This window comes from Lipotes vexillifer, unplaced genomic scaffold, assembly GCF_000442215.2.
Source record: "Lipotes vexillifer unplaced genomic scaffold, Lipotes_vexillifer_v1.1 scaffold961, whole genome shotgun sequence".
Taxonomy (NCBI): Eukaryota; Metazoa; Chordata; class Mammalia; order Artiodactyla; family Lipotidae; genus Lipotes; species Lipotes vexillifer.
In genome coordinates, this window is record NW_006776468.1 from 58,213 (window position 1) to 83,839 (window position 25,627).

Genomic DNA, 25,627 nt, shown 5'->3' on the forward strand with positions numbered 1-25,627 from the left:
CATATATAGAGTGCAATACTACTCAGCCATAAAAAAGAATGAAATAATGCCATTTGCAGCAACATGGATGGACCTAGAGATTATCAATCCAAGTGAAGCAAGTCAAAAAGATTAAGACAAATACCATATGAGATCACTTATATGTGGAATCTAAAATGTGGCACAAATAAACTTATCTACGAAACAGAAACAGACTCACAAACATAGAAAGCAGACTTGTGGTTGCCAAGGGGGAGAGGGCGTGGGGGAGGGATGGATTGGGAGTTCGGGATTAGCAGATGCAAACTATTATATATAGAATGGATAAACAACAAGGTCCTACTGTAGAGCACAGGGAACTATATTCAATATCCTGTGATAAACCATAATGGAAAAAATATGAAAAAGAATATAGATGTATAACTGAATCACTTTGCTGTACAGTAGAAATTAACACAAAATGGTAAATCAACTATACTTCAAATAGAGTAAATTTTTGAAAAAGTCCCCATCTCTCTGTCTCTGGCCCTGGGAACGGTGGGCATAGACCAGATTTAGGGGTTCAGATGGCCCGGGGACCACCTGCCCAACTGTCTATTGCTAGATTTGAGAAAATACTATTCCCATTCCTCACTTTCTGGCCTCTGGCTGCTGACCAAGGGCAGTGGATGTCCAGAACCTGAGATCTGCCCATCAAAGGTGTGGATGTGGACAGCGAAAGATGTGGCCTGGCTCATGTCAAAAGCCTTGAATGCCAGGCTGTTTGACCCCAAAACTCAACATAGGAGCCCAGGCCTCCACGCTCCTCCCCACGCCAGGCAAGCCCAGCTGGGCGCGTGCAATTCCTTTCAGGTCCTAAGGGGGGCAGCACTGGCCTGAGCCTGGGGGCTTTGTCCAAGGGCGTGGCCAGTGCCAGTGCGCGCAAATTCCCGCGCACTTAAGGGGGAGTGTTGGTGACGAGCTCAGGCAAAAGCGAGCGCCGCCCCTGCCTCTGTCCTCCAGGCTGGAACGTTAGTCCATCTAGTTGCCAGGGAGATTCCCCAGATGTCCAGGCCCCCTCGGACCTCAGCAAGCCCCCAAGGATGAGGGAAAAGAGGACCCCCATTAGAGGGACTCTCAGTCACCAGGTAGGTAGGGGACCGGGGACACAGCTGGCTCCTACATCCTGATGGCCACCAGCATGGTGACTAGCGGTATGGCTGCGTCTTCAAGGCTGGAGCAGGAAGCTGGGCCTCCGGGTGCATGGGTGGGAGGAGGAGCTTGTTGATGACGTAAGGCCCTTGGAAGGGCGTGGCTTTTTGGTGACTCGCCTCCAGGAAGGGGGCGGGCTCTTAATGACGAGACGCCAGGGAGGGGGCAGGCGTTCATTGATAAAAACGCTGGGCTCTCTCGGGCGCGAGCGCCGCGTAGCAAATCCAGCCAGCGCTACGCGCTGTCGCGGCCTGGCGGAAGCCAGAATTAGCCGGGCCCGCGCAGCGCCGCACCGCCCTCATGGAGCCCGCGGCTGGCTTCCTGTCCCCGCGCCCCTTCCAGCGTGCTGCCGCCCCACCAGCGCCCCCCGCCGGGCCCGGACCTCCTGGGCGTCCCATGCCAGGATCTGAGCCGGAGGTGCTGGCCGGGCCGCTGGCGCCGGACCCTGGGCGCCTCATCACTGACCCGCGTAGCGGCCGCACCTACTTCAGAGGCCGCCTTTTGGGCAAGGTGAGCTGGGGGGTGGTGTCAGCGAGGGTAGAGGGGGGACCCTGCCGGCCTCTTTGCCCGCGCGGGGCGTGGCAGGGGCGTTTGGCCTCGGCGCGGGAACCTCTGGTGGCCTGTCCTGGCGCTCCCATGGAGCGCCCTGCCTGATGCCCCCTCCTTATAGGGGGGCTTCGCCCGCTGCTACGAGGCCACTGACACAGAGACCGGCAATGCCTACGCGGTCAAAGTCATCTCGCAGAGCCGCATCACCAAGCCGCATCAGCGTGAGAAGGTGAGCCGGGACCCAGTCCCAGCAGACGACGGGTGGGGTGGGGACAGTGGCGTGGGAGCCCTTTGCGGATGACAACCCCGCGTCCCCATTGCAGATCCTAAACGAGATTGAGCTGCACCGTGGCCTGCAGCACCGCCACATTGTGCGTTTCTCGCACCACTTTGAGGATGCTGACAACATATACATTTTCCTGGAGCTCTGCAGCCGAAAGGTGAGGGATGATGATGGAGGTGGGGGAGGGAATGGGGACCTTAAGACCCAAAGTTGGAGCCCTGCTCTTCCTCAGCAAGCACAAATGGAGGGAGGATCCGGGAGGGCAGACGAGGGGCTGAGGCAGTGGCTCTCTGCAGTCCCTGGCCCACATCTGGAAGGCCCGGCACACCCTGTTGGAGCCAGAAGTGCGCTACTACCTTCGGCAGATCCTTTCCGGACTCAAGTACTTGCACCAGCGAGGCATCTTGCACCGAGACCTCAAGCTGGGTGAGACTCCTGGGCCAACAGGATGGGGCGTTGGGGAGGCAGAGAAAAAGGCGTCTGACACATTTCTCAACCCCGGTCCAGGAAATTTTTTCATCACTGAAAACATGGAACTGAAGATGGGGGATTTTGGGCTGGCAACCAGATTGGAGCCCCCGGAGCATAGGAAGAAGTGAGTGTTTGAGGAGGGGGGTGGCCACAGTCTGTGTGACACAGATGACGTGCGTGACAGACACTAAATATGTATGTGGGAGGCACGATGACTGCCTGATGTGTCTGTGTAATAGATGGGAAAGGATGATGGGTTGTGTGTGTGTGTGTGAGATGGTGGCAGTGGCAGCCTGGGTGAATGGGAATGATGGAGAGGCTGTGGGTCCTCTGTGTGTTTAGTCCCCGAGACAGATGGGTGTAAGGACTCTTGGAGGTGTATGACTGATCTTGTGTGAATGTGGATGGTGACATAAGAGTGTGTGAGATGGACTGAGAGTGTAGGGATGATGGGACATGGCACCCCGTGTGTCACGATAACCTGCTGTGGCAATGAAGACTGGGTGTAAAACAGATAGCATGTGTGGTAGTTGAGTGTTTATGGGGGACGTGACAGCTGGTGTTGGTGTGTGTGCCACAGACCATAGGAGGTGACAGCCTGTATGGGTGTCTGACAGACGGGAGTGGGGGAAGGAGGAAGGGATCAGTGATGGACCCTCTGTTGACCCTGGAGGAGGGGGCTGGGTTGGGGGTCAGGGCCTCCCCCTGTCCTGCAGAGCAGCTGAGCAGCTGGGCCAGGCGGGTGGGCAGGGACTCAGCTGCCATCCCTGGCATCCATTGTCTCAGAACAAGCAGGAGTTCTCTGGCCTTTGGTGACAGGCAGCTGCTTTGTCTGGACTCACAGTGGGGGCAGGGATGAGGGGCCAGCCAGGCTGCTTCTGAACTGTGTCCTCTGCTCTTCCCTACCCCCTTTCAGGACCATCTGTGGCACCCCCAACTATGTGGCCCCAGAAGTGCTGCAGAGACAGGGCCACGGCCCTGAGGCAGATGTGTGGTCCCTGGGCTGTGTCATGTGAGTCCCAGGGTCATGTGCACACAGGGGGTACCCAGGGAGGCATATGTTCCACTTTACTCCTGACCCCCTTTCTCTGCCCCACAGGTACACACTGCTATGTGGGAGCCCCCCCTTTGAGACAGTTGACCTGAAGGAGACATACCGCTGCATCAAACAGGTTCACTACACGCTGCCTGCCAGCCTTTCACTGCCTGCCCGGCAGCTCCTGGCCACCATCCTTCGAGCCTCACCCCAAGACCGCCCCTCAATTGACCAGATCCTGCGCCACAACTTCTTTACCAAGGTTTGTGGCCCCCCAGACATGTCCAATCTGTGGATTCCCAGGGGATTGAATGGGAGCAGGTGACAGGACCCCTGGGCTGCTCTTCTCTGCTTACATGCCTTCTCTCTTCAGGGCTACACCCCCTACCGGCTCCCTGTCAGCAGCTGTGTGACAGTCCCAGACCTGACACCCCTTAACCCAGCTAGGACTCTGTTTGTCAAAGTTACCAAGAGCCTATTTGGGAGGAAGAAGAGTAAAAGTGAGTCTGGGATGTCAGTGGTTTTGAGGGTTCAGAGCGGCAAGGGGCTTGTCAAGTACACGTGAGGGTGTGAGTCTGAGTCCCTGGGGAGAGCATGTGTTACACAGGCACGTGGGTATGCCTAACAGTATCATCCCAGCGGGCAGCAGGGGGGCTGGACAGGATTCTGAGGGTTCTATCTCGCCCCACCCAGATAAGAACCATCCTGAGGAGCGGGACGAAGTCTCCTGTTTGGTGAACAGCCTCACTCGGATGTCCATTGGCCATCAGGATGCCAGGCCCGAGGTGAGGTGCTCACGTGGACAGTGTTCCCCTTACTCACCCCCACCCTAGCAGCTGCGGGAAGCCTGGGATAAAAGAGGCTGATGAAACATCTAGCCTCGTGGTGGCCTAATTGGCTGTATCTCATCAGCCAGGCAGGGCTGACCTGGGGTGCCCCGGGTGCCAGGGCAGGGCTGGGCCATGGACTCTCAAGGATTTGGACTTCGGGGCCTATCTCACTCCCTTTCTCCACCCAACCCTCCAGGCTCCGGCAGCTTCAGGTCCAGCCCCCGTCAGCCTGGTAGAGACAGCACTTGAGGACAGTTCACCCCGTGGGACACTGGCGAGCAGTGGAGATGGTGAGCCACCAGGAGGGTGAAGGGTGCTAGAGGTTGCTGGGCCTGAGACCAGGCCCAAAGGGAAGGAGTGGGTGGAGAGTCACTGTCTAGGACCTGGGGGACTACTGCCTAATTCCCAGTGCCCTGTTCCCTTCAGGGTTTGAAGAAGGGCTGACTGTGGCCACAGTGGTGGAGTCAGCCCTCTGTGCTCTGAGAAACTGCCTGGCCTTCATGTCCCCAGGTGAGGCTGGCGTCTGGTGTATGTGAATGGTGGTGGGAGTTCTTTGACTGGGAGGCCAGGAACAGGTCCTCATTCCTTCCTCTTCCATGACAGCTGAACAGAACCCCGCTCCCCTGGCCCAGCCAGAGCCTCTGGTGTGGGTCAGCAAGTGGGTTGACTATTCCAACAAGTTTGGCTTTGGGTATCAACTGTCCAGCTGCCGTGTGGCTGTGCTCTTCAACAATGGCACACACATGGCCCTGTCAGCCAACAGAAAGTAAGTGGTGTCACGGGGTGTCTTGTATCCAGCCCACTGTACTCAGCAGGGCTGTACCTTGGTGTGTGCTCCTGGGCTCCCGGACCTGCAGTCTCTCAGGGGAGGGGCGTGGGTACAGGGCTCCATCTGACTTCTGTCTCCATCTCCTCCCCTCCAGGACTGTGCACTACGACCCCACCAGCACCAAGCACTTTTCCTTCTCTGTGGGTGCTGTGCCTCGGGCCCTGCAGCCTCAGCTGGGTGTCCTGAGGTATTTTGCCTCCTACATGGAGCAGCGCCTCATGAAGGTTTGTGGACTGGGGTGGGGCACGTTGAGGACGAACACATCCTGATCCCTTTCTGTTCCCCTTTGGGGGTGGGTGGGCGAGGGGGTGGGTGCTGCAGCTAGAGGCTGAACCTCTAAGGGAGACATGAATGGAGAGAGGACTGACTCATGTCAGACAAGTGACCTGCCCCTGCTCTCAGGGTGGAGATCTGCCCAGTGTGGAAGAGGTGGAGGTGCCTGTCCCCCCACTCCTGCTGCAGTGGGTCAAGACTGATCAGGCCCTACTCATGCTCTTTAGTGATGGCACCATCCAGGTAAGAGCTCCTCTTGGAGTTGGGGGTAAGGTCTGGGAGGTCCAGGGTGCTGGGGAGGAAACAATATGGGCCTTAGGCCCTGATCAGTGCCACCCTCCTGCGCACAGGTGAACTTCTACGGAGACCACACCAAGCTGATCCTCAGTGGCTGGGAGCCTCTCCTTGTGACTTTTGTGGCCCGCAATCGCAGTGCTTGTACTTACCTTGCTTCCCACCTTCAGCAGCTGGGCTGCTCCCCAGACCTGAGGCAGCGGCTCCGCTATGCTCTGCGCCTGCTCCGGGACCGCTGCCCAGTCTAGGCCCCAACCTGCGGGGCCGGCCACTACCCAAGCCCTCAGGCCTGACGCCTGTGCCTGTAAGGCTCTGGCCCTTGCCTTTGTGGCCCTCCCTGTTCCTTTGGTGCCTCACTGGGGGCTCTGGGCCGAATCCCCCAGGGAATCAGGGACCAGCTTTACTGGGGTTGGAGGCGGCCTCCTACCCCTTCTCCAAGAAAAGCCTGAGCCTTAGCCCCCCGCTAGGGGGCGTTATTTATGAACCACTTTTATTTATTGACAGACATTTATTTATTGGGATGTGAGCCCCAGGGAGGGCCTCCTCCTGGTATAATAAACTGTTTTTGCAAAACTCGGAGTCTTCACTCGCAGTAGAGCCTGTGGACCGTGGCCACGGCGAAGAAGGAGGCATTGGTGGCCGCGGCCGTGGCCGGCCTGTCGCGCGCCCAGTCCCAGAGCGCGCGGCTGACCACGCGCACGCCCTGGCCGGTGCGTGGCCCCAGCACCACGCTGCACACCAGCTTGTAGCGCGTCGGGCTGAGCGCGCGCAGGCGCACCAGCTCACACAGCTCCGGCGCCCGCTGCCCGGCCTCGGCGTGGGAGTAGCACGCGTCGCGCAATCCTGCCTCCAACGCCGCTTCCAGGGCCCGCTGTGCGCACGCAGCCTCACAGCGCTCCCGTGGCGCCGACTCCGTGCGGTACGAGGGCGCTGCCCAGCGGGCGGCCACCAGGGGTAAGCCAGAGGAGCTGACCCGCGAGCCTAGAGGGGGCAAGGGGCCCAGGGATGGGCGCCGACCCCCTAGACCTGTGCCTGGCCCGGCCAGCGAGTTGCGGCGCGAAAAGGACGAGGCCAGACCTAGCACGGAGCCACGGCGGGAGGCCGGGCCCGTGCCGTCTGGTCAGGTCTCATCGATGCTGGGCAGACGGCCTGGAGGCCGCGCTGGTGATTGTTTCAGCCCATGGTCTTTGGCAGTCTCCTCCTCCTCGTGTCCGGAGGGCACAGGCCTGCCAGCCATGGACCTGCCGGCTGGAAGACCCACGCTTGGACGGGATGGCCCTCACTGGCCGTCTCTGTACACCATCCCGTCTCTTACTTAATGATGAGTTTTTAACCCCTAATCCCTTCTTACCTGTTTTTTGGGGGACAGGTGAATCAAGTAGTCCGGGGCTGCGTGGATTCCTAGGTGCTTAGAGGGTTAAGGGCTGTTAGGGACACAATAAGGGGAGAGATGCTGCTCAGACTATCATCTTACTATCCCTACCCCCGAGCTCCACTTTCCTTGGGCACTATGGAAGTTAGTTAAATGACCTCGAGGTACACCTCCTTTTCTCCCACCTGACTTCACCAGCAGAAGGGGGAGGTGTATCTGCCCTCTGCCTCAGCCTAGACAGTGGCGCCTCCACCCCCTGACCAGAGAGAGGGACAGACAGACCCAACTCCTTCATCCCCCACAGATCCTTCTAGCCCTGTGAGTCTTGAATCCAGACATCCTCCACCCCTACCTGCTCTTATGGTGGCTGGCACAAAGATCCCCTACAACTGGCTGCGGCTGGGGCCAGGTGACTCAGGATGGTCCTTCCACTCTCCGCTTTTGGCTTCTGGCCCTACCTCCAGAATCAATTCTGGGATGGCTGCCCTCTTCTCCCGAAACTCCTCAGACACCTGAGTCACCTGTAGCCTTTGGCCTCCAAGCTCTCTCCTAACAGCCCTTGCCCTGCTGGCCTGGCTGGCAGGCGGGAGGTTAAGGGCCCCTTGCCTTTGTTGTGGAGTTGCCATGGGTTACTGGGCAAGCACTCCCCTCTTCCCGGTTCCCTCTTTCCTGTCCTGGCTCTGGCTTAACCTGGGAGTGTTCCTACTATGAGCACGTGCCAGGTGACTGAGTCATCAGGGGAGAGGGATCAGCAGGGGCTTAGAGCCCAAGGGCATACAAGTATGACTGAAGGGGCAGATGTAGAGAGGGGCTCTGGTCAGATTGGTGTCCCCCCACCCCAGAGCTGTTGACCCACTGTCCATTTCACCCCTTGTGAAGACTGGCTCTCCACTTGTCAGCAAGTCTCAGAGGGCCTGGGATATGGGGAAACCCTGAGGCTGTGGGGGAGGCCCCTCAGAAATCCGGACCTGGGCCTACGGGAAGGAGTCCCCCCCACCCCACCCCCGCCCTGCCCCCATCCCTGTCACCATCTCCCCGTCAGCCTCAACTAGGGCAAAGGTTTTCCGTTCCCTGTGCAGAGCTAGGGTGTGGCTTGGATGACTTCCTCAATTCAGGGCTGGGGGAGGGGGAAGGGAGACCCATCCGAACACAGACCTGATGCAAGCAACAGTGATGACTCCACTCCTAAGTGCACCCTGCTGTCCGCAGTGCCCTGGGGCTTGTCCCCAGCTATCCACACCTCTTGTGTGCCCTACTGCTCAGATTGCCACCCCCGCCTTCGGTTGCATTTCAAGGATGCCAGAGACCAATGACTCCTCTTTCAGAGGTGACACCTCCTCACCTGACCCCCCTCTGGGAGCAACAGTACTGCCACCTCCCAAACAAGCCAGGTCTGGGCCCTGAAAACGGTCCATAGGGACAAGGACTTTCCCCGCTGAGGGGGGTTCCCCAGGCCTGGCTAGCCTGATCTTGACCCTGTGTGCCTGTTGGGGGGAGGGTGGGAGGGGGCAGGGAGTTTGAACTCTGAACCCAGGACAGGCAGGGGCCAGGGTGCCAAGACCCTCTGACTCTGCTTAGGGCCCCTCTAGGGCTGAAGTTTTCTCTGGGCCTGTGGGAGCTGGGCGGGGCCTCGTCTCTGGCTGGGCTCTAGTTTCCGTGGAAACCCACAGGCTTCCCACCCCAGCGCTGCCTGGGCATGCTCCCAGCTGGGGCCTCATCCACAGCCAGCCTCTCCTCCCGAGTCCAGTCCGATCTACCTTGGCCTCTCTTGATCCCCTCCCTGAGTCCCCATCCCCAAGCCAAGCCTCTGGCCTCCTCCACTGGCCTCTGATGCCTTCAGGAACCTGGGCCTCCTGCCTCATTCCTAAACTTTAGCTTCTCAGCAAACAGGCCTCCCAAGCTCTTGCCCCTCCCTCTCGGGCCTTTCTAGCTCCTCACCAGCTTTAGGGCTCAACCAGGCCTCCTGCTCCTTCCACCTACCGCCTCCCACGGACCAGCAGACAACAGGCCTCCTAGGCTGTTCCTCCTGCTCACTCCCCTGCCCTACCCCACCCATGGAGACCCCAGGACTGATTGTGCACGGGGAGGCTGCGCCCTTTTCCACAGCACTCCGAAGCCTCGTCAACAACCCCCTATACAGGTGAGGGGGGGCCCTGTTTGTGGGTTTTCCCTAGCTGGCTCTGCTGGGCCCCTTGACTCTGAGGAAGCTCTGGGTACAGAGGAAGTGGGGAATTAGGACTTGACCCTCCTCCCTGGTGAACTCAGTCTGGGGAAGTCAAGTGTAGAGGATAACTACTGGTCGCTTAGTGTCTACGAGAGCCAGAGGTGGGGGCACTGGGGCCCGGAGCTCAGAGCAGCTATGTGACCTCAGGGAAAGGCCTTCCTGTTTTGGATCTTAGGCTCCTGGCAGAGAAGAGCCCTCTGCCCCCAGGACCCTGAGAAATGGAATGTAACTTGAGTGCCTCCCTAGGGAGGCAGAGGAGCAGATAACCCTGCTCTGGGAACTGCGGACTCACAAGAGGAACAAAGCTCAAGAGACTGAGCCAGAGTTGCAGACAGGAGGCAGTTCAAGGGTGCTGCCTGGGGCTCACTGCCTGCCCAGGATGCTGTGCTGTCTGAAACCAAGGGACAGAGTACGGGGGTAACGCTGGTCAGGAGAACTAGAACGCAGCTTTCTATTCCCACTGCCTCAGAGCTGGGCCCCTCCCTATGGGTCGGTGACTCCTATAACCCTACTTCTTTGGGCATCACAGTCTGGTCTGAGCAGTGGGAACCCCCAGGCCTTGGACCTGAGACTGGGAGGCTCCAGGAAGCTCAAGCTTCATCTCCTGCTTCCTACCCGCTATGCTGTTCAGAGGCCCAGAGGCTGGGCCAGTAGTGATCGTGAAGATGGAAAATGTGGTCCGGCCTCATGATGGTGCCTCACTGACGTGTCTATTTGCAGCCGGTGCACTCTGCACCCCCAACCCTACCCTCTCCTGTCTGGAGGAGGCTGAAAAAGCTGAGTTTGCAGTCTGTGGAGGAGAAGCCTTTCCCTTCCCCCAAGACACAGGCTAGCCGGCAGGAGAGGGGTATTGGGATCAACCTTGTATCAGCCCTGGTGCCCCCTCAGTGATCAATTGATCAAACACAGCCACCTCCTAGGGTTTGGGATTCGCATCCTGTTTCAGGGATGAGAAAGCTGAGAGTTAATGAGTAGGAAGTCTCTTGCCTAGGCACCACAAGGTGGAGCTGGAATTAGAACCACGCCTGTGTGACCCAGACCTTCGGCTGGAGGGACTGTCTCTTTTACAGGGCAGATAAGGAAACGGAGTTGGGCAAAGGCAAAGCCTAGAGTTGCGCAGAGACTCTGGCCTCCTCTTCCTGGTTCTCTGCCCCTCTCTCCCACAGTGATGTTCGCTTTGTGGTCGGTCAAGAACGGCAGGAGGTGTTTGCCCACCGGTGCTTGTTGGCATGTAGATGCAACTTCTTCCAGCGACTTCTGGGCTCAGAGCCGGGCCCCGGGGTGCCTAGCCCTGTGGTGCTGAGCACCGTGCCAGCTGAGGCCTTCCTGGCAGTGCTGGAGTTTCTGTACACCAACAGTGCCAAGCTGCACCGCCACTCCGTAAGCCCACCGGGCAGGGGTCTGGGTGGGAGGAGGGGTGGCTGAGGGACGGGGGAGACTCCTTTCCACTCCCCCAATCACCCACTCTGCAGGTGCTGGAGGTGCTGACGGCGGCTGTGGAGTATGGGCTGGAGGAACTGCGAGAGGTGGGTTTATGTGGCGCCTCATCTCGTTTCCCCCGCCTCCTATGGGCTCAGTTCCTATCCTGCCTCACACACCGGCTAGCCTGGAGAGCAACGTGCACCGGTACAGACAGAAGTATGGGTATCTCTGTGTAGATAGGCATTTATGTGTGCCTGTGTGCAAACGGATATGCGCGTGCCCTGTGTGTGCTGTGGGGGCATGTGGGGTGTTTATGGATGGTGCTGTAGATACCAGGATAAGTTAGCCTTGATCCCTGTTCTTCAAAGAGAGACAGACACAAGAAAACTCTTAACCCAAGGCCATAAGAAGTATGACAGATAAGGGCAAATGGTGCTGGGACTGTACGGAGAGTCTCTAGTCTCGCCACCAGGGAGAGAGGAGGAAACATTTGTGTTGGATCGGGTAGAGCAGGTAGGAGTTTGTTCAGAGGGGGAGAGGAAAGATGGCATTCTAGTTACAGAGACAGAGGTACAAAAGATGCTGGTGACACATTTAGTGTGGCTGGACTCAGTGTGTGAGAGGAGAGGGAGATATGAGATTGGAGAGCGTGCCAAGGGCTGGTTCCTGCAGAACTTTCAAGAATTTGGACTTCTTTTACCCAGAGGGCAGTGGAAGGGAATTCATGAGGTTTCAGATAAAGGAGTGAGGATTTGGAAGCTAAGGGGAGAAGGGATTGGGGCTTACCAGTCCAGTAAGGGGGGGTGGTGGTGGCGGTGGTTGCCCGGGAGAGGTGCATGGCTTTGAGAGAAGTGGAATTGTCATGACCCAGTGCTTTTTTGGATGTCGGGGGGTGAGAGAGAGGTGTTGTGGATGAAATTCAAGTTTCTGGTTAAAAGAGAAGTGTCTTCGAGTCCAGAGGGGAACACATGGAGAAAGATAAGTGTCCTGAGAGAAAGGGAGAGTGGAATTTTCACATGGCTCTTATCTAGCTTGATTAGTGAGGAATGTACTAAAAGGTAGGTCGCTGGGCTTGGCTTTACTAGTTTCTAGTTCCACCAGGTTTGCCAAGTCTCAGGCCCTGGTGATTCCCTGCCTCCCTTGGCCTGGGAGGTCTGTATGGGCCTGGGGCTGCTATAAGCCTGGCTGGCTCACTGCTCCAAGCCTGCTCACTGCTTCTGGACTGGGGCTGGGGTCTTGGAACAGGGACATTTGGGCACAACCCACATTCGTTTCTGTTCCCAGCTGTGCCTGCAGTTTGTGATGAAGGTGCTGGATGTGGAGCTGGTTTGCGAGGCCCTGCAGGTGGGTGTTGCTGGACAGGCTTGCTGGTGGTCCCCCTGTGGAGGGCCGGGCTACATGGCCCCTCCAGACCCAACCCAACGTCCCTCATTCTGCTCTCAGATTGCCGTATCCTTTGGCCTGAGACCGCTGCAGGAGCGCTGTGTAGCTTTCATAGAGGCCCACAGCCAGGTACAGCTCCCAACCTTCATACTCCCAACCCCACACGCCTCATCCTGCTCCCCCCTGACCCAATCGCGGACCCACAGGAGACCCTCCGGACCCGTGGTTTCCTGGAGCTGTCGGCACCCGCGTTGCTGCTTCTGCTGCGCAGCGACAAGCTCTGCGTGGATGAGGCCGAGCTGGTCCTGGCAGCCCGGAGCTGGGCGCGCGTGGGCGCGGTGAGCGGGAGCTGAGGGGAGCGCCGGGTGGGGGCGATGAAGGAGGCTCGGGCCGCAGGAACCCGGGGAGCGGGCGGCTGGGCAGGTGCCCCCACCCCCCTGGGCTCAACGCTGGCGTTGGCAGGCGGTGCTGGAGCGGCCTGCGGCCGAGGTGGCGGCCCCGGTGGTGCGGGAGCTGAGACTGGCCTTGCTGGCTCCGGCAGAGCTGAGCGCCCTGGAAGAGCAGAACCGGCGGGAGCCGCTCATCCCGGTACGGACGCGGGGAACACGGCTCAGATTCACTCCGCGGCGTGGGGGGAAGGGCGGGGGGCGCAGCCCAGGATCTGCGGGCTGAGGTAGGTATTGCGTGACCCCGCCATGACTCGCCTCCCCTGCAGGTGGAACAGATCGTAGAGGCGTGGAAATGCCATGCTCTGCGGAGAGGGGATGCGGCCCGGGGCGCCCCGTGCCGCCGCCGGAGGGGTACCCTGCCCCGGGAGCATCATCGCTTTCTGGACCTGCCCTTTAAGTGACCAACTGCCGCGACTTGCGAGGAATTCTGGGCCTCGCCTAAACTACAGCTCCCAACATGCTCCGCGCTCGGAGCGGGTTTCTGCTCCCAGAATGCCCGGCTAACGGGGAGCAGGAGGGGCGACAGTCTGACACGCGCAGGGGCTGTGGGTGAGATTCCGGGGGAGAGCGGGCCTGAGCGGCGCGTCGGTGGGCTGAACCTTGGCTTCAAGGCCCTCGCGAAGCCGGGAAGTGGGTTCCTTCGCGCTATGCTCTGGCGTTACAGCCGGCTCTTGGGCACCCTCGCCCACCCTGTTTACTCTTTTAATTCCCACATATCGTTTCAGCTCAGCCCCTTCTTTAACTCCAGACCTGCCTCCTGACGATCTCTCTCTAAATGTCCCACAGAGACCTCAGACTCAATCCAAAATTGAGCTCGCCCCTCATCTTTCTCCAGTTTTGCCCCCATCGTGTTTCTCATCTCCGTGGGTGCCCAAGCCAGAAGTCTACCGCTCATCCTTGCTTTATTCCTCTTCCTCACATCTGCCTCCCGTGGCTTCTACCTTTTAAGAGGCTGAAAGTTAGCAGAATATGCCACCCCAAAATATGCCTTTTTGGCATAAGGTTATTTTAAGCTGATTATTTTGAGAAAAGGGAGAAGTTTTGAAAACAGAGAAGTTACCCTTTTGTAAGGGAAGTTTTTAGAATGGAAATCTCCATTTGTAAGGGTGTCTCCCTCTCTGTACCAGGATGACTAACTCACAGGAGAATCTTCCGGTGAAGTCAGTGAAATCTGCTTAATAAACCTTATCCTTGCTTTTGGTGCTTTTTCCTGATGGCCTTCCTGTAACTGACCTCCCTACGGTTTTCTTTCTATTGTTAGCTGAAGGAGGTATTTAAGCAGTTATTTTAGGCCACCTCAGGGAGTTACTCATCTTCCCCTGGGTATCTCCCATGTATACATGAGATATACATGCTAATAAACTTCTGGGTTTTTTTGTTTTCTCTTGTTAAGATGTCTTATTACAAAGGTCTCAGCCAAGAGCACAGAGAGTAGAGAGAAAATTATTTTTCCTCTCCTACAAGATCTTTCCAGTTGGTTCAGTTCTCTCAGCCCAGTTCAGCCAGTCCTATCTGTGGCAGGAATCACTGCCACAGGCTCTTATTAATCCTCCTGCCTTCACTCCAGCGGCGACCCCCTCCCCAACCATTTCCCACACTGCTGCCAGACTTGTGTAAGATTGTCAGCCCTACTCTCCTTATTAAGTTCCTCAACATTCCCACTGCCCTCAGGACAAAATATAATCTATTTCACTGTTAGGGAACTCAAAATTACTAGTGGTTCCAAACATTAGCAACTCTTCTCTCAACTACTGCCTTTGCATAAATTCACTGGTCCTGAAGGCAATGGTCCTCCAGCTCTGGATTTACTTTCATGGTTATTGAAGACTCCCCATTCATTTGTTACACATTTTTGTCTTCTTGAGGTTCTGAATCTCCCTGGAGAAAGATCTCTGGGGCCTGGAGTGTTGCCTTATTCATTTCTACTTCCCCAGTCCCTGTCACATAATCAGTGCTCTGTAAATGTTCAGTGATGACTTTGCTTTCTTATTTAAATGTTATTTTATTCCATTAAGATACTATCAGTGTGGGGCTTGCCTGGTGGCAGCAGTGGTTAAGTATCCACCTGTCAATGCAGGGGACATGGGTTCGAGCCCTGGTCTGGGAAGATCCCACATGCCGCGGAGCAACTAAGCCCGTGCGCCACAACTACTGAGCCTGTGCTCTAGAGTCCATGAACCACAACTACTGAGCCCGTGTGCCACAACTACTGAAATCCGCGCACCTAGAGCCCGTGCTCTGCAACAAGAGAAGCCAACACAATGGGAAGCCCCCGCACGGCAGCGAAGAGTAGCCCCGCTCACTGCAACTAGAGAAAGCCCGCGTGCAGCAACAAAGACCCAGCGCAGCCAAAAAAGAAAAAAAAAAAGATACTATCAGTGTGAAATTAGGGACAATTAACTTTTTTTTTTTTTTTTGGCTGTGCCTCTCGCCTTGTGGGATCTTAGTTCCCCAACCAGGGATCGAACCCGTGCCCTCTGCAGTGGAAGTGTGGAGTCTTAACCCTGGACCGTCAGGGAGGTCCCTAATTGGAAAAAAATATTCTTCTTTCTCAGGGATTTTATGTAAAAATAGATTGTGCATGGATTAAAAATAGTTATTTGCTATTAATTCTCAAGACTGAAAATGTGGTTACCCTCAGTACCACTTTGTTTGGATAATGAAAATTGAAGACAAACTAGTCCTAGAGGACTGGTTTAACCTAGAGGACTGGTTAAATTAACTATGGTATATTCCTACAGTGATATTAAAAAATATCCATGATTGGGACCTCCCTGGTTGTCCAGTGGTTAAGAATCCGCCTTCCAATGCAGGGGATTCGGGTGCCACCCCTGGTTGGGAACTAAGATCCCAAATGCCGCGGAGCAACTAAGCCTGCACGCCACAACTAGAGAAGCCCGTGTGCTGCAACGAAGAGCCCATATGCTGTAACAAAGACCCAGCGCAGCTAAAATTAAAAAACAAACAAAAAAGAAATCCATGATCTTTGGTAAGAAAAGCACAGTGAAGACCAAGTAGAGCGTGATTCATTTTGCTGAAAAGAAAAGGTAATATTGAGAGGAAAAAGTTTTCCTTGCTCCTCTTCAGGTCCTTGGCTGGATCTGAAGATTAAACTGACAAAAACAATTAACAGGAGAAAAGCATACAATTAAAAAAAAATAAATTTATTTATTTATTTGTATTTGGCTGCTTTGGGTCTTCGTTGCTGCGTGCGGGCTTTCTCTAGTTGTGGTGAGTGGGGGCTACTCTTCGTTGCGGTGCTCAGGCTTCTCATTGTGGTGGCTTCTTTTGTTGTGGCGCATGGGCTCTAGGCGTGCGAGCTTCAGTAGTTGTGGCACAAGGGCTCACTAGTTGTGTCTCGCGGGCTCTAGAGTGCAGCCTCAGTAGTTGTGGCACACGGGCTTAGTTGCTCTGCAGCATGTGGGATCTTCCCAGGCTAGGGCTCGAACCCGTGTCCCCTGCATTGGCAGGCGGTTTCTTAACCACTGCACCACCAGGGAAGTCCCTACACATTTATTTAATGTAAGTTTTTACGTGACATGGGAGCCTTCATAAGGAAATGAAGACCAAAAGAAACAGTTAAGCCTGAGTATTTTTATGCTAGGTTAAAGGGTAGTAATCTGGGGGGAATTTAGCAACACTTGCTCGTTAGAATTCTTCTCAGAGTCTCCTTGTCCTTGGAGACGAGGCTCCTTACCTCTCGGTATACTAAGAGCAGCTCTCACTTGAGAGTTTTATGACCTGTTTCATGGTGTGTGTGTGTGTGTGTGTGTGTGTGTGTGTGTGTGTCGGGCATTGAGGGAGTGGGGAGGTCAGAATGACTTTCCTGTTTTCTCAAACTCCTTCAGCTTAAAATACTCAATATGTGGAGGTGCCATATTTTAGGATAGCATGTCCTGAACCCCATCGCTAAGTAGCACAGTGATGAAGAGAATGCCTCTTCTGGAGCCAAGCTGCCTGGGTTTGAATCTCAGCTCCATCATTTTCTGGCTTTGTGATTTGATTGAGGCTATTTAACTTTCTATGCCTCAGTTTCTTTGTTTATAAAATGGAGATAAAAATAGAATCTATTTAGGTTCTCAGGAAGATTAATTTTGTAAACTGCTTAGGACTGTAGTGGGACAGTATATGTGTTTAGAAAATAAATCTCTTCATTCATTTGTTACACAAATATTCATTGAGTGTTCATGTGCTAGACATTGATTTAGGGTCATGGGATCTATCAGAGGACAAATCAGGTAAAGTCTCTGCCTCACAGAACCTACATTCTAGGAGGAGAAAGAGCAGACAAGTAAAGAAATGCATGTATGATATTCCGGGGCGGGTTTGCACTCTGAAGAAAAAACATGTTACACAGCCACGTGGTGGTGTGATCGGATTTACATTTTAAACAATTACTTGGCCTTTGTATGGAGGATTGGGACAAAGACGGTCAAGGGAGTGAGGTGGGGGTTGGGAGACTATTGCCGGAATCCAAGAACTCTTGGAGCAGCTTGCTAGCACTGGAGGAAGTAAAACGTATGCGGTTGTGTGAAGCATATACTTTGAATATGAGAGTCAGTGGGAGCAACTGATGGCTGTGAATTCGGAGGACACCAGGTAGGAGATGATACTTACTTAAAGCCACAGATCTAGGTAACTTGCCCTACCGTGAGGTAGATCTAAGACCTAGGAACAAGAGAACCACATTTGCTAGCTAGCCCTGTCCTCTCAATAATGCTCTTGTTGTAGAGCACTTTTCACTGAGATTCTGTACCCAATTTTTTTTTTTTTTTAGTTCTTGGTTTCACCAAAAACTTAAACTCCTTAAGAGAAGGAACCGTGTATATTTACACGGAAAACTGGCATCGAGCGAGCATTGAACGGGAACAATCTGACCAAACTGCCTCCTCTGCTATTTTTGGGAAGGGAACCAATAAACCTGATTGGAAATGAACACTGTTGCGCTTGATTTGTGTCGCTATATGTCGAGCCAAAAACGTTAGGTGCTTTTTCACGCCTTCCTTTATTTCGTGAACTTCATCACCTACTGCGAAGCCTTGGAGAGAAACCAGCAGAAAAGTAAAAGAGGCACACTTCGCAAAACGAAGTGAATGATTGGAAAGGAACTCCAACATCCGACACGAACTTTTGTCTAAATTCCCCCGGGTAATTACAGACAAGTTGTTAAAACACAGGATCAAACATTAACTTCTCATTTTTTAACTCCAATATGTACCCCCACTAAAATACGCAACCTCAAAAAATAAACTCTCAAAACTGTTTCCCTCCATGGAAATCGTCAGTAAAAGGCGAAAATTCTATACGATCTGAAGAAAAACCACAATATGGTTACTCGCTTCCGCTTGGAACACTCCCAGAACAACGTAACACTCAGCTCACTTATGATTGCTCCGCTCCTGCGCAGTTCGCGCTCCCTGCGTGGGATTTACACAGACCATAGATTTCTAATAGGCACTGTCCTCTGCAACAGCGGACAAACCCCGTGGGGGGGAACTCAAGCAGCATGAAACTGTCTTTTCGTGGTGCACCATGGGTATGCAAATCGCAGGCCGTTCCGGCCGCTGGGCGACACCAGCCGCTGGCCAGCACCAGCCGCTGGCCAGGCAGCGCGGCACCGTGGGGACCCCAGGGCTGCAGCGCTCTCTCGTCGCTGAGGGTCCGCCCGGGAGCCGGCGCTTCCTTACCCAGGCTGAGTTAAGTCCTACCATTCGGTACCCTCAGGGACCACCCCTCCCCCCACCCGCCCCCAACCCTGTTCTAGGGACAGAAGCAGAAACGGTCAAGCACAGACACTCAGGGACTTTGGGACCATGTAGGAGGCAGGTCACCACCCCTTCTGGAGGAGATGGCATCCAAGTTATCTGGAAGGATGGTTCGGGTTTATGGGCGTGGAAACGTGTTCTCCGCAGAGGGAATGGCCTCTGTGAAGTTATGGGTGGTGAACATAGAAAGTAATCAGTCTGTCTGGAGTAGAGTGTGGTGTGTCTGAATGAGGGTGTGAATCCAGCCAGTCGCTGTCCTGAGAGAGCTGGGATGATGGCAGAGGCTAGATGGAGTTAGGCCTGGAAAGGGCTTGGCTGTGATCTTGTGATATCAGTGATGGGGAGCCATGAACGGGGCTGAATAGTGTGCACTGCCACACAGGGTGGGCTGTCCTGCAAACACTGGGACTTGTCCCCAAGACTGGCTGGGGTCAGTGCCCCGGAACTGACCATTCCTGGGGTGGTCCGGCTCCAACTGGCTGGAATCCTTCAGCTGCTGCCACACCAGGACACTGGGCAGTGTTTCAGGGTTATTCACTAAGCATGCAGTTGGAGCACAGACTTTCAGCATAGCTAATATCCCACAAACTACAGAAATAGAGAGCACCTATGGGAAGCCGGGTGATGTCTTACATAGATATTTCATTTAAAATCCTGAAAGGAAAAACTAGTACTCTACAAGATAGGCTCTAATCATCCCATTTCACAGATGAAGAAGCTGAGGCTCAGAGAGGTTCTCTGACTTTTCCAGGTCACTCAGCTGGTAAGTGACACCGATGGAGTGACATCTTTTGCACTATTCCAGCCTGGTGAGCTCTCCTGCTCTACCCAAAAGCCCCTCCAAAGTGACCCAAACACTACTGGCTCCAAATCCAGTGTCCATCCCTTGGGCATCCTGGATGCATCCCCTACTCTAGGTTCCAAGCCAACCGCCTGCTTCTCTTAAGTCTTCTCAAGCACCTTAGTGTTGATTCAGCTGCGGAAGTCTTCCCCTCCCCCCGCCCCAACCTCCCTGCCCACTTTTGGTCAGTCAGAACATGATTTTCTGGATTTTGGCCTGATGGGGTGGAGTGTGAGAAAGTGGTACTCTGGGGGTGGGATCGTTCCTGGTGAGTGGGTGGCTGGAACCCAGGGTGTGTATATGTGTCAGTTGAGACCGAGCCCTGGGATAATTGGAGAAGGGCAATAAAAGACCTCCCCCACCTCGTGTGCGTCAGATGAGACTCTGCACTCTACACCCAGGGGTGTGGCCAGAATCGTCCAGGCCTCTGTATAGTGGGCCTGTTCAACCTTCACAGAACAAACAGCTTAAATACAGAGCCTCACTGGTTGCTAATGCAACCTCAATTTCAACAGTGCCCCTACTGATCCCCTAGCTGTCTGGCCAAAGATGCCTCTGGGGCGCCAAGCTGACTGCTGACTTGCAGAGGCCTCTGCCTTGGAGGTTGGTCTGGGCACAAAACTCCTAAAATACCTCCCTGCTATCCCCATCTCTGTTTCAATCGGCCACCTTCTTCTTCTTTTTTTAAATTTTGGCTGAACGGCTTGTGGGATCTTAATAACTCAACCAGGGGTCTAACCCGGGCCCGGGCCGGCAATGAGAGTGCCCAAGTCTTAAGCACTGGACCGCCAGGGAATTCCCTCAGACACTTTCTTGATCTGCTTCCACTTCTCCTCTCACCTGTTGCCTGGCTGTGTCCCTCTGCCCATCCCTCCATGCCACTCACAAAGGAAGGTGGGTGATGAGTCTGGAGAGGTGCGCAAGGCTGGCTTATGATGGCCCTGAAAGCCACACGGTGGGGTTTGACATCAAAAACATTTGTATCACTTTGTGTACTAAGCACTTCAGCCAGACCCTGTCACCACGTATATGACCAACACATTGGCTGAACATCATCTTCACGTGCCAGGTGAATAAACACACCAAGGACTAGGGTAGCCCCACGACCTGCGGCCCCGACGCCTCCACTTGCAAACTCACAGCTCTATCTGAAAACAAAGCGCCAAAGTCATTTGAGATGAGTTCATATAGAATATATTTCACTTTTAAAAATAAAACTTTCAGCATAGCTAACATCTATACAAACTACAAAAATAAACATCTCCATATAAATAATTTATGTGGTAAGAGGTGGGCAGGGATACAGAGAGCCTACCCAGGAGTCAGCAAGCAGTGGGGGACCAGGACTGGAGAAGGGTGCTAGAGGATGCCTCAGGCTTGGTCTGCTGGGGGCAGCAGGGCCGCGTGGGAGGGGGGACAGGGCTGCACTGCAGCCTGAAGTGCTTGCTGGCTTTCACCCCACCCAGTCACGGGCACAGGCACGGAGCACCCGGGTGTGCAAGGCTGCTCACAGCCTAGAGGGTGGTGGTTTTGTGTGGATCTCAGGGAGGTCTGTGATGGCTGGGTCGGGGAGGGGATGGAGGCAGACAGCAGCAGCAGCAGGGCTCTCCAGGAGTCCGCCCTGCATTCAATAACCCCCCATGGCTTCCCAGTGCCTTCATGTGGCCTGAACAGGGTCTCCATGCTTCAGCTGCTCTTTCATCAGGTGGCTGGACATGGTCCCCTAGAACTGAGGTTGCTGGAGCCACTGGCAGCTGGTGTGGTAGCAGGGGACCAAGTAGGCTCTTCAGAGGCCGGGTGGATGTAGGCACCAGGCAGTGGGGGTGGGCGGAGGGCCACGGTCATGGAGGTAGTCACTCTGGCAAAGCTCTGGGGAAGGGTGGGGGCTACCCCCCACCTGAGCCCTCCTCCTTGTGCAGCTGGTGGGCTCAGGACCTCCGGGCTCTCCTTGTACATCTGTACCACCTTGGGGGAGACACCAGCCCCAGTGAGCCCAGGGGCTACTGGGGACGCAGCCCCCTTCAGCACCTCCCTGGTTGGGAAGCTGGGGTCTTTAGCGGCTTCCAGCAGGATATGAGACCTGACAAGGGACAGGATGTCGAGGTCTGGGGCAAACCCTGCACCTAAATGGCTAAGGTGGGTCCCATGAAGAAGTCAGGAGGGCTGAGGGGTAGAGACATGATGCCTGGGCGAAGGGGGAGGCTGCCACCTTCAGTTGGTGGTACTTATGGGGAGGGGTCCCTGTGAGTTGAGCCCTGTCTGTTGGCCGCTGAGGGCATTTTGCCCTGGCTCTGCCCCACCCCGTCCCCTGGGCTGGGAGCAGAAGGAGGGTGGTCACCTCGGGTGGGGGGCCCAGGATGGACAGCAGCACAGGCAGCAGCACGAGCCCATGGAGGAGGCCTAGGAGTGTGAGTACGGTCGGCACCACGAAGAAGTACCTGGGGGTGTGTGGGGCCGGTCAGTCTGGGCAGGTCCTGCAGCCAGTGCAGGCCAGCCCTGCCTCCTTGCCCCGAGCCCTCCCCTACCTTACAATGAAGTCAAAGTTGGAACCAGCAAGCATGAGCAGACCCAGCAATGTGGAGACGGCCCCATCGGTCACCGGGGCCAATGTGTGCTCTAGGGCCCGGGCAGCCCGGAGGTTCCGGCTACCCTGGGAGGTCAGGAAGCCCTAAGGGAATAAAGTGGTCCTGGAGCTGCTCCTTGGCCAAACATGGCCAGCTCATCTGTGTCCCCAGGGCTCACCCATGCCTTGGCCCACAGAAGGCCAGGTGAACCGAGTCCCTGGGAGCTGCCCAGGACGCAAGCACGAGTCCATATAGGTAACACTGTATAGATGAGTGAGACACAGGGATGTCTAGAATAGGTTGGCAAACTACAGTCTGTCCCACGTTTTTTTGTAAATAAAGTTTTGTTGAAACACAGCCACACCCATTCGTGCACATAGTATCTATGGATGCTTTTGGGCTACCCCGGCAGAGTCGCCACAGAGACGATATGGCCTGCCAAGCCTAAAATATTTACTATCTGGTCCTTTACAGAAAAAAGTTTGCCAACCCCTGGTCTAGAAGGATGGACACCAAAGTGATAACTTCTAGGGGTGGCATTTCAGAGGATTTCTAATTCTTTCTTGGTACTTTCCAGCATGCTGACATTTTTTGTCTCCCAAGGAGTATATATTATTCTTGTAAGAGGAAAAATAATAAGGCTTTTATGGGGGAAGAAAGAAGGGAGCTGTTTGCGGGGTCTGGCCAGGTCTGTGCCGGAGCTGCCAGCTGGTCCACGCCCCCCACCCCACCCATACTCCTCCTCTGCCAGAGACCATGAGGCTGTGAGAGAGGCCTGCCTGCCTCTGTTCTAATATCTCTGTCTTGGTGGGATCTTGCCATCCAGCTACCACCCCATTTCTCTGATCCTCTTCACTGTAAATCCAGCCAAAAGAATTGTTGGTTCCCATTTTCTCACCTTCCATTCTGTCCTCACCCCTTTCTGGTCAGGCCTTTGTCCCTCCTCTCTATTGAAATGGCTGCTTATTTATTTGTTTGTTTACTTGTTTATTGCTTATCTCTATGCTCTAGAATAAGCACCTTGAAGGTAAAGCCCGTCTGTAGTGCTCTTGTCTCCTCAGTTCTTAAATAGTACCTAGCACACAGTAGGTGCTTGATCAATATTTGTTGAATACCAAATCAGCTGGCCCACCCCTCCCCTAGTGCCTGTGCTCACCAGAGCCACATGGACCGTGAACTCGACACCAATGCCTACAGACGCCACAAGGATCACCACGGGGATGGCGCTCAGCTTGATGCCCAGGAAACCCATGATGCCAAAGAGCTCCACGGTCATCACTGCCAGGACCAGTACCTGGGGAGGGCAGGGCTCACCCAGGGCTCCTGGGCAGGGCAGGGTGGGGAGCTATGGGTCTCTCCAGCCCCACCCCTGCAAGGACTCACTATGAGGGAAGCTGCCCAGGGGTTGAGCAGCAGCAGGGCGCAGACGAGGAAAGTGCACACCAGCAGGATGCAGACTGCCAGCAGGAAGCAGCGCCGCAGGCCCAGATACTGCTCCCAGAAGAGGAAGGGGGAGCCGCTGGGGTAGGCGTGCACCCCAGCCTGGCCTGCCTCGGCACACGCTGCCCGGGCCCCCTCAATGGTCTCCACGAAGTCTGCAGTCTTCTGGAGGCCGTGCAGTAGAAAGGGAAACTGGGCAAACTCCAGGGGCTGGGCCGCTGGGACTGTGGAGGGGAGGGGACGGAAGGAGAGGGAGGGGTGGCCAGTAAGCACAGGGAGCAGTGGGCAGGGCCTTAGGGTAGGGCCTGTGTGGGCCCAGGCCTAGGCTCTGCAGGCTCCCCTGGGACTCACTGCGAAGGTTCTCCCCGGTGGTGTCGTACTTGTCGTGCAGCCACTCGGGAGGTGGGGGGTAGAAGTTGGCTTGTGAGGCTGCCAGACCCAGAGGGTCACTGCTCACCCACATGGTCAGCCCCATGTAGAAGAGCTCAGGTGGAATCAGCCCGTCCTGGTCCACCAGCTTCCTTGTGGTCAGCTGCAGAGGCAGAGAGAGCTGAAGGCTGGGCCCATGGGGCCTGGAGCCCCTGGCTGCTCCCTGACCCTTCCAGTCCTCTCCTAACCTGGCTGAAATCAAGTGGCTCCTGGGCATCCCCGGTCTGGATGAGCAGCTTGTAGGCTAGGGCCCCATCCTCAGAGCCATTGCGGTATGAGTGGTGGGTGATGCGCCCAGAAGCCCAGTCCTGGTCAAACGCAGCCTGGATTCCTGGGAGAAAACAGGGTGGGGTCCGGTTGGCCTGGAGCTCTGGGAGCTCCTGCAGGCCGCAGCCCTCCCTGCCGGTCTCCTCGCCTCTCACCCTGTAGCCAGTTGCGGTAATAGTGCAGCCAGGTGCGGGGTGCCTGCGTGGCCGGTGGGGGCAGCACTGCCTTGAGGGAGCTGAAGCGCTGGTGCAGATCAAAGAGGGCGCGTTGGGAGTGGGCGTAGTCAAAGCCACCCTGTGTCACCAGGGCCACCTCGTACAGAGAGAAGTACCTGAGCTGGGCGCTCAGGAAGGCATGCTCCTTGGTGCCCCGAGGCACCACATCTGTCAGGGCCAGCCCATCCTGCACCAAGGTCGATCCATAGAGGCTCAGGCCCAGAAGAGCCCCAGAAAGTACCAGCACCATGGCCTGTGGGAAACGGCAACTAAGCTGGAGGCCCAGGGATACCCTTGGGCCCTCAGATGCTGGGCTAAGCCCTCTTCCCTTCTTGGGGCCCAGAGATACCTAAGAAGCCTCTGCTGTGTCTCACCTTGACCTGCCTGGGCCCGGAGGCTTACCTTGGTGTGGGACTGGAGCAGCAAGGGTGCAAACTGAGAGCGGGCGAAATGGGCAAGATTCCAGCGGGCGCAGGGCAGGGACTTGCAGGCTGCCTTCTGCCTTGTCCCCTCCTCCTGGCCTAGAAGGTCCCGTGTTGACCCTCCTGGGCTGAAGAGCTCAGAGGCCAGTGGGTCAGAAGGCGGGGGCACCAGGTGGGCTTGGGGAGGCAGGATGGTGACCACATGCTGGCTGCTGGCTTCACAGTGCGCAAATGCCTGAACAGTGGCAGTCAGGTGAGCAATGCCCACTGGTACTGTCCTATCCCCCAGCTCCTGGGGCAGAATCTGAATCACCCGAGCAGAGCAGGGGCTGGAAGAGGCAGAGAGAGAGGGTGATGGGTCTGTGCCTGGAAATGCTGCTGAAGGGACAGGACGGGATGGGGCCAAGGAAGGATGGCCTGGTGGGGTAGGGATACCTAGAGAAGCAGCAGAGCACATCAAGGCGCTGGCAGTGGCGCCGGTGCAGGTCCAGGCTGAGGACCGCTGGGAAGACAAGCATCACGGCTGCAAAGTTGCAGCCAACCACTACTGCCGCCTGCGGGATGGACAGGAGGGGCACAAAGCCTGGATGAAGCCTGCTCCGGCTCCACGCTCACCCTGAGCCCGGGGCCCGTTTGTGAGGCCTCACCTGCAAGGAGAAGGCCTGCAGTGCAGGGATGGGAACTAGGGCGGCCATGAAGAAGGCGACCATGTTGTTGATGGACGTGAGTGCAACGCTGGTGCCTGTGCGCTGCAGACACTCACCTGTGCGCTCCTGTCAGGACAAGGCAGAGTGAAGGACGGCAAAGCGGGGGAAAGGAGCCTCATAGCAGTTAATATCTATCGTACTGTTCTAAGTACTCGACTTGTGTTACCTCACCGATCCTCACTACAACCCTTACGACACAAGCACTATGATTACCCCTGTTTACGGATGCGGAAACGAGGCACAGAGAGGTTAATTACCAGCCCAAGGTCACTCAAAACAAGAGGCTCTGAGCCCCTATGCAGCACTGCCTCAGATGAGCCCAGGCTGGAGGACGAGGCCTCACCTGGAGAGGGGTGCCAGGTGGAGCCTCTGTGAAGGCATGTGCCAGCAGG

At 55.7% G+C, this 25,627-nt stretch overlaps 4 protein-coding genes across 5 annotated transcripts in view; 2 read left to right on the forward strand and 2 right to left on the reverse strand.

The window, feature by feature from the left end:
- The first annotated feature begins 1,228 nt into the window (after window positions 1-1,228).
- Window positions 1,229-6,305, forward strand: PLK3 (polo like kinase 3). Of its 2 annotated transcripts, none has more exons than XM_007450350.1 (15): window positions 1,229-1,680; window positions 1,841-1,948; window positions 2,043-2,159; window positions 2,299-2,428; window positions 2,510-2,597; window positions 3,390-3,485; window positions 3,573-3,771; window positions 3,883-4,003; window positions 4,203-4,294; window positions 4,536-4,629; window positions 4,766-4,849; window positions 4,943-5,105; window positions 5,263-5,392; window positions 5,571-5,684; window positions 5,792-6,301. In XM_007450350.1, exons 1-15 carry the CDS (start codon window positions 1,471-1,473, stop codon window positions 5,981-5,983), a joined length of 1,938 nt encoding a protein of 645 aa, XP_007450412.1. In that variant the 5' UTR covers window positions 1,229-1,470; the 3' UTR covers window positions 5,984-6,301. The 2 variants fall into 2 exon arrangements, with proteins under 2 accessions (XP_007450412.1, XP_007450411.1); XM_007450349.1 differs by having other exon boundaries at window positions 1,381-1,680; window positions 3,883-4,009; window positions 5,792-6,305.
- Window positions 6,306-6,318: 13 nt separating this feature from the next.
- DYNLT4 (dynein light chain Tctex-type 4) lies at window positions 6,319-6,972 on the reverse strand. Its single transcript, XM_007472186.1, is given in 1 exon segment — window positions 6,319-6,972. A coding segment is annotated over 1 exon segment (654 nt).
- Window positions 6,973-8,859: 1,887 nt separating this feature from the next.
- Window positions 8,860-13,971, forward strand: BTBD19 (BTB domain containing 19). Its single transcript, XM_007450351.1, has 8 exons — window positions 8,860-9,247; window positions 10,498-10,711; window positions 10,804-10,857; window positions 12,038-12,097; window positions 12,197-12,265; window positions 12,343-12,474; window positions 12,599-12,724; window positions 12,852-13,971. Exons 1-8 carry the CDS (start codon window positions 9,162-9,164, stop codon window positions 12,984-12,986), a joined length of 876 nt encoding a protein of 291 aa, XP_007450413.1. The 5' UTR covers window positions 8,860-9,161; the 3' UTR covers window positions 12,987-13,971.
- Window positions 13,972-20,892: 6,921 nt separating this feature from the next.
- The window catches only part of PTCH2 (patched 2), a 15,215-nt gene continuing 10,480 nt past the window's right edge, over window positions 20,893-25,627 (reverse strand). Inside the window, exons 12-23 of the mRNA XM_007450352.1 lie at window positions 25,579-25,627; window positions 25,176-25,301; window positions 24,964-25,082; window positions 24,509-24,857; window positions 24,047-24,359; window positions 23,813-23,955; window positions 23,547-23,727; window positions 23,139-23,419; window positions 22,912-23,049; window positions 21,717-21,859; window positions 21,530-21,629; window positions 20,893-21,156 (exon numbers count right to left, since the gene is read on the reverse strand). The exon at window positions 25,579-25,627 is cut by the window's right edge and continues 22 nt beyond it. Of these exons, the coding sequence (XP_007450414.1) occupies window positions 20,893-21,156; window positions 21,530-21,629; window positions 21,717-21,859; window positions 22,912-23,049; window positions 23,139-23,419; window positions 23,547-23,727; window positions 23,813-23,955; window positions 24,047-24,359; window positions 24,509-24,857; window positions 24,964-25,082; window positions 25,176-25,301; window positions 25,579-25,627 (2,206 nt within the window). The remainder of the gene's footprint in view (window positions 21,157-21,529; window positions 21,630-21,716; window positions 21,860-22,911; window positions 23,050-23,138; window positions 23,420-23,546; window positions 23,728-23,812; window positions 23,956-24,046; window positions 24,360-24,508; window positions 24,858-24,963; window positions 25,083-25,175; window positions 25,302-25,578) is intronic.

Coding starts and splice junctions, on each gene's coding strand:
- PLK3 (XM_007450349.1), top strand. CDS start 1,471: ATGGAGCCCGCGGCTGGCTTCCTGTCCCCGCGCCCCTTCCAGCGTGCT. Junction 5,106..5,262: donor GCCCTGTCAGCCAACAGAAA/GTAAGTGGTGTC, acceptor CCTCCCCTCCAG/GACTGTGCACTACGACCCCA. Junction 5,393..5,570: donor TGGAGCAGCGCCTCATGAAG/GTTTGTGGACTG, acceptor CCCTGCTCTCAG/GGTGGAGATCTGCCCAGTGT.
- BTBD19 (XM_007450351.1), top strand. CDS start 9,162: ATGGAGACCCCAGGACTGATTGTGCACGGGGAGGCTGCGCCCTTTTCC. Junction 10,712..10,803: donor CCAAGCTGCACCGCCACTCC/GTAAGCCCACCG, acceptor CCCACTCTGCAG/GTGCTGGAGGTGCTGACGGC. Junction 12,475..12,598: donor GCTGGGCGCGCGTGGGCGCG/GTGAGCGGGAGC, acceptor TGGCGTTGGCAG/GCGGTGCTGGAGCGGCCTGC.